General features: G+C 39.6%; 1 protein-coding gene across 1 annotated transcript in view; it reads right to left on the minus strand.

Moving 5' to 3' along the window:
• Nucleotides 1–2,839: 2,839 nt before the first annotated feature.
• The window catches only part of ifrd2 (interferon-related developmental regulator 2), a 15,740-nt gene continuing 9,481 nt past the window's right edge, over nt 2,840–9,098 (minus strand). Inside the window, exons 6-12 of the mRNA XM_010796283.1 lie at nt 6,522–6,575; nt 5,769–5,962; nt 5,556–5,664; nt 5,256–5,390; nt 5,004–5,132; nt 4,561–4,653; nt 2,840–4,385 (exon numbers count right to left, since the gene is read on the minus strand). Coding sequence (XP_010794585.1) covers nt 4,305–4,385; nt 4,561–4,653; nt 5,004–5,132; nt 5,256–5,390; nt 5,556–5,664; nt 5,769–5,962; nt 6,522–6,575 — 795 coding nt within the window. The 3' untranslated portion in view covers nt 2,840–4,304. The remainder of the gene's footprint in view (nt 4,386–4,560; nt 4,654–5,003; nt 5,133–5,255; nt 5,391–5,555; nt 5,665–5,768; nt 5,963–6,521; nt 6,576–9,098) is intronic.

Here is a 9,098-nt window from a genome sequence, read left to right on the forward strand (position 1 = left end):
TGTGTGTGTGTGTGTGTGTGTGTGTGTGTGTGACCTAACGGCTCCACGGACCAATGGGTCCATTTGGGTATGGGCACGTCACTGTACCCAGGAAAAAAACAATGGAAAAAGATAAATCTCCAACGAGGCGTTCTGGGGCAGCATAGACAGGTCTTTTCTGAGTTAGAGTTTTACCCGCTACAGGGTGTACTTTGAGGGTTTTTGACTCTGCAGACCGTTTACATGCATAAAAACCTTCATAACACACAAGGGGACGGCCGGGTAATAACCGGAAAAGCATGACATGGGACCTACAAATGTACTTCCAGTAACTTTTCCTTATCACTCTCATCTTGGTTTGTGTTTATTGTTTAATTTAAAAATATCTAAAGATCCTTGCATGTTATAACAATTGTATAATGTTTGTGCTATATTATGTTAGGTCAAGGCCATCTCAGCACCCATTTGGCTTGAATCAGTGGAAATCTGTGGTGTTATGAAGAGGACATGCACTGTAGAATTTCCCATAAACAACAGTCAGGTTAAATGGTATACTCCAGAGAAACAGATGGGTTTCCCCTGTAAACCCATTTTAAACCCTTAAGACGAGATCACTGGTGTCAGAGCGTCTATGACCGGCAGCTTGTCACGAGACCTAAAGAAAGGCTGGAGGTCGTACTCATTCCCACACAGATTTGATTTGCATGCAGGCTGGTTGAAATTGAAGTAATGGTCTCTTTAACTGGCTAAGTCAGTGACCTGTTGATTCAGGTTCCAAGCGGAGAGAGAAAGATATTTTTCTAACAACTGTCATGAAATTGGATTTGATTCCCAGTGGATGATTTACAATGACTCACTGACTTTTCATCACTCATAGACATATTAACAAAGATGTATAACAAAAAAAGCAATATCCCCATTGATTTTTCTGTGAATGATTAAGGGTTTTCCTTTTCTTCTTGTAGCAGTTTTTGCATGCAGGATACATTTTGAGCAAACAGGGATTACACTTGATGTTAAATTATTCACTGTGTTGACAACACAGTGTTGTTTTTCCATTCATGTGATACACTTGCACTTTGGGGTCTGGAAAAGAAAAAAAATACAGCAGGTTTTTAGCTTTGAATGTGTAACTTTTGTGTTATGTCTGTCAAACAACAGCAGACCAACTGATCTGATTTGGATTGGCAATATTTAAATGCTTTAAAGGGAAGTATTTTCCTACCTACAATATTGGTATGGTTTAGTAGTAGTATACAAACTATTTATTCAGGCTGCCATTACTTTAGTAAAAAGTATAAATTGCTTAAATTGTATAATCCATTCCCTTGAAGTTCTATTGCATTAGGGAATGCAGTGTGTACTGTGTTAATTCACAACAAAAGCAAAACTGACAGCAGAAATATTGACGCAAACATAACATCTACTGCCTGCTGTGCTTGCACTTGTGTAATAGGTGATAGAGAAAGAGGGTGTGAGAGAAATAGAGGTGGGGGGGGGGGGGGAGAAGAACACTCTTTATTTACATATGTTGTGTTGTTTATAACATCTAAACTGCAGGCTGTGTCTGGACATAACATAGCAAGACTGACTGCCAAGTTATATTACTCAATAGTTGTCCCTACTTACATAAATGGCCATTAGATTTGCCTAACCAGAAAGGAAGTTTAGAAGCAGACACTTTTCTATACGTAGGCTAATACATATGTAAGACAGAGTTACCAGCAGTCACGGTGAATGTCCGGACCTCTGGGAGCTGCTCTTCACTCACATGAGCAGAAACCGGAGCAGGGAGCCCGCTGACCTCTCCGTACAGCCCGGTGACCAGGCTGGGCTCCATCGGTGGTTCCTGTCACAAACACACACCCCCATATAAAATCACCAACCTGTCCCACTATAGTCAGCCCGAGACCCCAGACAAGTACAAACGCATGCATTAAGCAATAACGTTAAACCGTTCAAAGCTACTCTGAGAATTTAAAGAATACCGAGTATCATTTTACAAGTTATTCCACAAACCCTTGAAGTTATCGCCTCCTGGGGACTTGTTTGAACATTTCGCAGCAATGATTTTTACGCCACCACCGCCTCCATGTTGAATTGAATTCATGCATGGACGATACCACTTTGGTTCACTTTAGAGGGGTGTAGTACAGAACAATGGCCGCATAAGGGTAGCAGAGAGTCAACAAGGTGGCCAACAGTGTAGTACTATTGAGTTGGTTAATATGAATACAGACACTAATGGTAATGTCATATTGTAGCCTACTTCTTGAACATACGAGCAATTTAGCAATTTAATGTGCGTTGCTTATGCTCATTTTTCAAGTTTTACCTATCTCAAGATATATTATAACTTCATATTTAAATTCATATTTACAAACCATCTAAAGCAGAGCAGAATATGCAACCTGTACAATGAAAAGTTGTAGGCAGATCTTGCTTCAGTGCATTCAAAGGGATAATTTACTAAAAAATAAATTCACCATGAGAATATAAAAATATTCTTTGGCTGATTGTAATACTGTGAAAAACGGTGTAAAAATGTATTTCTCATTCATCATCATTTTTGAATTTGTCAAAACTTCTGCTCCTTGATACAATAACACATACACAATTGTGAATTATTGAAAGGAAAGGCAGCTGATACTAAAGTGTGTAATGCTCTGCCTATAGTTTACATTGACATTTTCTTTCAGGTTATCACAGTAGTAGAATCTCTTTAAAATATCTTGATAAGTCACAAGTCTTGATAATAACATTTATTTTCCCCACTGATCCGTTGTCCCACAAATTCTAGTAGATACAGATACAAACTCCGAAGCACGTTTTTAAAATCACAACACATTTTACAAAGAACTTGCTTAAATAGTCTTTATTTCATTTGATCCTTCTTCTGTAACACCATAAGCACTGATAAGACCGTTTGGTGAGGCTGCTGCTCTTCATGCAGGGGTCAATCCTGGTTCAACGACAGAAACTATGAAAGCTGATGAGAGATTTTCCTTACAGTACAGAAGACTCCAGGCAACATGTGTGCTTTTTAAATGCAATAAGCAAAAAACCTAACCATCATTAAAAACAACACCATCAAACTGATCAGCAGCTCTGGTAGGTGGCCTGTACAGTGTGTATTTACAGATCATGAAAAAGGTAAAATCATTCAAACGCATCGTCTGATACAAGTCTTCCATAAATCTGTATGTACAGTGTGTCTGCAATACACATACATGGATTGTATGATCTACCAACCCATGTTAAAAATATACTTGACATAATTGTTTGTAAACAGTTCTTAGCATTTGAAATGTTCTTTTAAAAAAAAAAAAACACAGTACTGTTCTTTCAACAAATTACACAGTAAAATACAATGTTCCACCAGAAATGATTAAAACATATTTTTCCTCTCAAAAAAGTAATAAAGATGACCGTATAACCTCTTTGATTTGATTTTAATGAAGCAAAAATATTGTTTATGTGTATTTGTGCGTTTTATTTCAGGATGTTAAATAAATGTCGTTAAAAATCACTCTTACACAAAAACACCACTAGTTTGATTTTAGGTTGCATTGTTCTTAAAGCCAGTGTCTGGTTTGGCAGTTGAAGTGGTCACTGGGTGTAAAGACAGAAGACAACTGAGGGATAACAAAAAATATGCAGCCCACAGTAGAGGAGATTTGAATATATTAACATGGCCCTTTTTTTATATGTGTTACAGAAGCAACCAGGACTGGATATGGTCAAGAGAAGCAGCTTTATGTGGAAATAGAAGTCAGTTATTAGCATTTAAAAAGACTTGCCTGACCGGTCAAGCCACCAGGCAGCGGTTAAAGCTGAGTATCGGAAAAAAATCCTATCAGCACCAGAGAGGGCCTCCTCAGATCTAAAATGTAACATAAAGTGTTAGAATGTTTGCCCAATTACTTTATTTGTTTATATTTAGAAAATTAATATAAGATTTTTTTTTACTATCTTGTGAAATCAACTTGTTTCTGTCCAGTTCATATCCATTTTGAAGCCTATGGACTGGTATATTGTTAAATACAGTTAGCAATTGGTGCTGCAATTCACCCTGTGTTGTGTCAAAAACAGGTGAAAAGCAGCACAGATAGTGTAAACTTGCCTTTCACTGTTGAAGCTAATAATAAATGTTGGCTATCTTGAATCTGAAGTATTTGTTTGTGGGTGAAGAGCACAAGTGAAAAAGCCCTTTAAAGAGTTTGTTCAGTCTTTGTGTCTGACAGCTGGAATAACGGAGGCATCATTTTGGATCCATCTCAATAACGCCCACGGAGTTCCACACATTCACTGCATTGTCGTTCTTCTCACATGATGTCAGCCCGTTTGTCCCTGACTTTGTTCCTCTGTTTAGTCCTGGCCTTGAAAGCAGCAGAGTTGAAAAGATGCTGTTGAAGAAAAGGATAAAGACATGAGTACAACCATAAAACCCTAGTAACACAAGATGCCTTTTTTTTTTTTTTGTGGCACTTCAAGCTCAACAAGAATGCAAGACAAGGAGAAAAATGCATTCACTCTCAGAGATGGGATTGTTGCAGTGTGGAGGCAGAAGAGATGCTGTACCTTCTCAAATCGAGAGATCTTGTTGCTTTTGGCAGTAGCGTCCAGGATGAGGGGAGCGCCGAGGCCAAAGATGTCTCTCACTAGTGGGTTGAACTGCAAAAAGAAAAGAAAAACACTCAAATGTACTAAATTGGTTGTGGAAAACTGTAAAACAACTGATTGTGCCAGGGGTATATTTATTTTTTAAACAAACAAGTGGATCAGGCCTACAGCTTTGAAAATCCAATATTTACCTTAAACATCTACTAAAATATAAGTGTAAACTCATCTTTAATCCAAAAAGGACCCACATTAGTGTTTCCTTTCTTATTTTCTGTTATTGGTAGGTAGCAATGCAAAGGATGACAACCTTTGTGTCACCCTTGCCAGTGTCATAATTCATGTGAGACCACACCAACATATCTCTCCTTCGATACACTACTGGCTTTAGTGAGTTTCCTGACCTGTAGATGGTGTCTGACTCCGGACTCCATGATCTCTTTGAAGGCATCGTAGATTCTCCTCCTCGTAAAGCTGTCGATGTAAACGTCCTCTATTCCGAACCTGATCTTCTCCACGGTGAAGTCCTCACTCTGCAGGAGAAGGAAAGAGACACAAAGTCAAAGCCAGGGCGGACATTCATAACTCAATATGAAAACGACAGATAGAAGTAACATCATTAACTACAGATATCCTTATGCGGCGGTGGATCATACCTCTATGTAATGAAGCACCTCTCTGAAGATGGAGCGCTGTTTCCGCCGGTCGTTCTTGGCTCGGTGCTTGTTGCCGTCTGTGGCTAGACCCTTCAGACTCTCACAAAGACTTTCACTGTCCTCCACCTCAAACTCCTACACACAAGGGGAATAATAGTAGCACGACTTTAAATCAGAAAAATACTTAAAACATATATTTGGAAATAAAGGAATGTTAAAAAGAGGGGTGCACCATATTTATTTCATATTTAAGTTTGAGTGACTGCTCCCAAACATACCCAAAGGGGTGCGTTTGTTTACCTCGTCTACATCTCGCCCCAGCTCCACCAGCAGGGCGATGGTCTCTCCTGCTGCTATCCTGAAGTTGACGTCACTGCTCTGCAAACACACCTGCAGTTTGGGGAGGTGACTACAGGCAGAGAAATACAGTTGGTTACACCCTTAATTACCGTTGATGACGTGATTTTTATCAAAATGGCAAGCATGTATTGTCATGTTGTTTTTTTCACTCACAGGTTGAGCAGCACGGTCAGTCTGGATGCAGGGCAGAGGGTGACCAGCAGGGACCAGGCCTGCAGGGCGGCACTGTGGAGAGCTGGGCTGCCGGGTTTGGGGGTGGGCATAGTTCCCTCTCGGTTGGGGTAGGACGACATGAAGACGCTCTCCAGAAGGGCCAAAGATTTGACGCCAGGTCCTGGGGGGGGGGTCTTGGTGGTTTTGAGAGAAAAAGAAAGGGGAAATAAATGTAAGGAAGGGATGTTAAAGACAAATAGGACATTGGTAAATATGGCTATTGTTAAGATGGTGCCATATCGTGATTTAACATTCCAGATGTATAATCAAACATTTGATTAGGTTTTATCTTTTTAGAAGTCCTGTCACTTGATTTTATTTGTTTTATGAAAGGGTTTTCACAAGTTGTTTTTTACTAAACACACATCATGGCCCAAATAATTTAAAATAATGATGCTACTACGATATCTATAGGGGGAAAAATCCTAATAATAATGCTTTTAAGTCAAAATATTCTTCAACTTTGTTCAATTTGCGTTTTATCTATTTGGGGAAATAATTTGCCATTAAAATACGAGTGGAGCGAGATGTAGAAAGAGCCTGTCACCAAATGTACATTTAAGTGGCGCTTCCGGCTCCAAAAAATATCCTCCTTAAGGTTTCACATGGTATTATCATATGTATCAACCAGAAACCCCCAGCAAGAACTAGGTGTCATGATGGATTCAACCTTTGAAAAGAACAAGTTCTCACCTCTCCTTCTTCAGCAGTACAGACATAGCAGCACATCCCCAACGCTCTGGCACACTGATGGAGACAGAGGCAAAATAAGTCAATTCAACTGGACATTTAAAATATCAAGGACGGACGGTGTGAAGCTATGATTCTCCTGATGCTTTCGTATGACCATTGCAGTACAGCTGCTTTTTTAAATGCCCTATTTGACCTTAAAATGTATGTCCTAATATTTTTATGCTTTCTGCAAAAAAAAACTCAAAAGTGTTAAATAACCTGTTTTGACAACAGGAGGAAAATACCTGTTTGTTATGGGCATATCACTCAGTCCTATAGGCCTGCATTTGTTGCTCTAAAATGTCACACTGTGGGAGTGGTCTTTAAGAGTCCCCTAAACATTATCTAGCGAGGTGTTTTTATGTCTTCTGTTTGTTTCCAAAATTGACAGTGACAGACACTGTAAACATCAACCTTGAGACTGAGTTCACTGAAAATCACAACCAGCCCGTCATTCATTTAAGTGGAATTTCCCTTTAATGCTGTTGAATTTCTAAGCTATGAATATATGTTTGGGCTAGGCTTGGGCGGTATGATTTTTTTCATACCGTCATACCTTGCTGACATCATACCGTGGTATACGGTATATGACGGTATGACTTGGGTAGACTTGAGCGAGGTGGCGTTCGGCGGCAAATAGATGTTTCGAACGGTATATTATATGTTCGGTGTAAAATGCTGCCGGAGCCGGTAGACGCTCGCAAAGTGCCGCGAGGTGCGCGCAAGTGCAAGTGCAAATGGCACATTTTGAGATCGGATACAGGACGCGTTTGTAGATGTCCGACGTTGTTTCCATAGTGAGCTAAGTTAACAATATATCATCATACATAAACATTTTCCGGGAGTAAATACTTGACTTATTGAATAAAGTTTGCTATATTCACTAACTAGTTTGGCAAATATTATTCCGTTCATGTGTTAAAAACCTTATTTCCATTTGATTCATTAGGATTAACTCGCGTGGAATGTTTTAGACCACCGTAAATGCCTTATCGCTTTTTAAAGAACCCGTCCGACTGAATACAAAACCATCATCAACCAGTTGCCATAAGGATTAAAAAAATGTCCAAACACTCACCTCACCCGGTCCTAACTTCCCAAAGAAGTTTTGCCCTCTTGTCTCGTTGTGCTGTGAAGTGCACTGACCGACGAGTAAACCGCAAAATAGTCCCAACAGCGGGCAGGAGGGGCACATTTTTCTTTATAACATAGTTGTCCGAGTAATATACAGGACAAGAATGCTACAGACATCTTGCTCAGCTCAGCTCTGAGACAAGACAACAAGTAGGAAAGACGGACTGCCCTCACACACACAATGACAACAAGCGTAGATAGACACAAACCATGTCGCACACATAGATCACACAAAAAAAAAAAAAAAAACACAAAAAAAGAAAGAAATCAGTGGTCAGTAGAAATAGAATGACAACGCATTGGCGCACAGTCTGTGACGTCACGGTATAATATAAAATACACAAGACGGGAATAATAATCCACAGATAAAACAGAAACCGTCCGCCTTTTGGGCCAGTTTTATACCTTTTTTATACATACAATAAAAGATACATTATAATATATTAATAACAGATGACTCAAAACACATACAATTTGCACAACAGACAAGAAGTATAACAAAAAAACACAACCAATAAGAGCGGGCCACAAAAGAAACAATACATAAGACATGTCAATAAGAAAATAAGATGGGGCGGAGCACTTTGAACCCCTCCTTCTGGCCTCGTCTCCACCACAACAACACAACAGGAAAATAACAATAAAGAGACAGAGAGAAGGCCTGCCCGCTGACCTAGCAACACAAATCAACGCCGCCCTGAGAAGGAGTAGAAAAAGTTGTATTTGGTTTAACTGCAGCTATTTTTCTAGACACAATCCTAGAAACAAAAAGGATGAAATTTTTGCACATAAAAACAAAAAAATGTTTTTTCCCCATCTTACCCTTTTTAAGGCTTCTTTCCCAGGGCAGTCGCTGATGGTGGGCGTCTCTCCTGTGAGGAAGTCCGTACAGCACTTTTGGAGGAAAAAGCCTGGACGCAGCGACTCCAGACCCGCTAGAAACGTGTCATAGAGCTGGGACATGGGAGCGAGAGGAGAGACCAGGGTTTGTGTTGGAAACAAAATTGACAACAGCCTGGTGTTGATGTCTTCCTGACTTTTCCCCTTTTTCATTATTTAAAAAATGAATAAAAGCTCACCTCTTATCCATCAAGTTGTCTATACACTGCTTGAGTTTGTCTTCCGTTTCCTCCCTGGGCAGTCAGCTCATCCACCTCTCCGCTCACTGTGTCAACACACGCAGGATTTGGATCAAAAGTAATTGCAGCTTAAAGACTTCAAGTTTGGTGGGGAAATCACCGCCAAATAAAAGGGGCTAGCGTGGATCAGAGATTTAAGATACTACCTATAAAATGCTAGCTATTCAATTTGATTTTGTGATGTAAGCAGTTCCTTTTATCCATAATAAATATAAGATTGTACAAAGCTTAAGGATATAGTATTATCAGAGACAATTTCTGTCTC

The sequence above is a fragment of the Notothenia coriiceps genome, unplaced genomic scaffold (assembly GCF_000735185.1).
Source record: "Notothenia coriiceps isolate Sejong01 unplaced genomic scaffold, NC01 NC01_scaffold00037250, whole genome shotgun sequence".
In the NCBI taxonomy this organism is placed as follows: domain Eukaryota; kingdom Metazoa; phylum Chordata; class Actinopteri; order Perciformes; family Nototheniidae; genus Notothenia; species Notothenia coriiceps.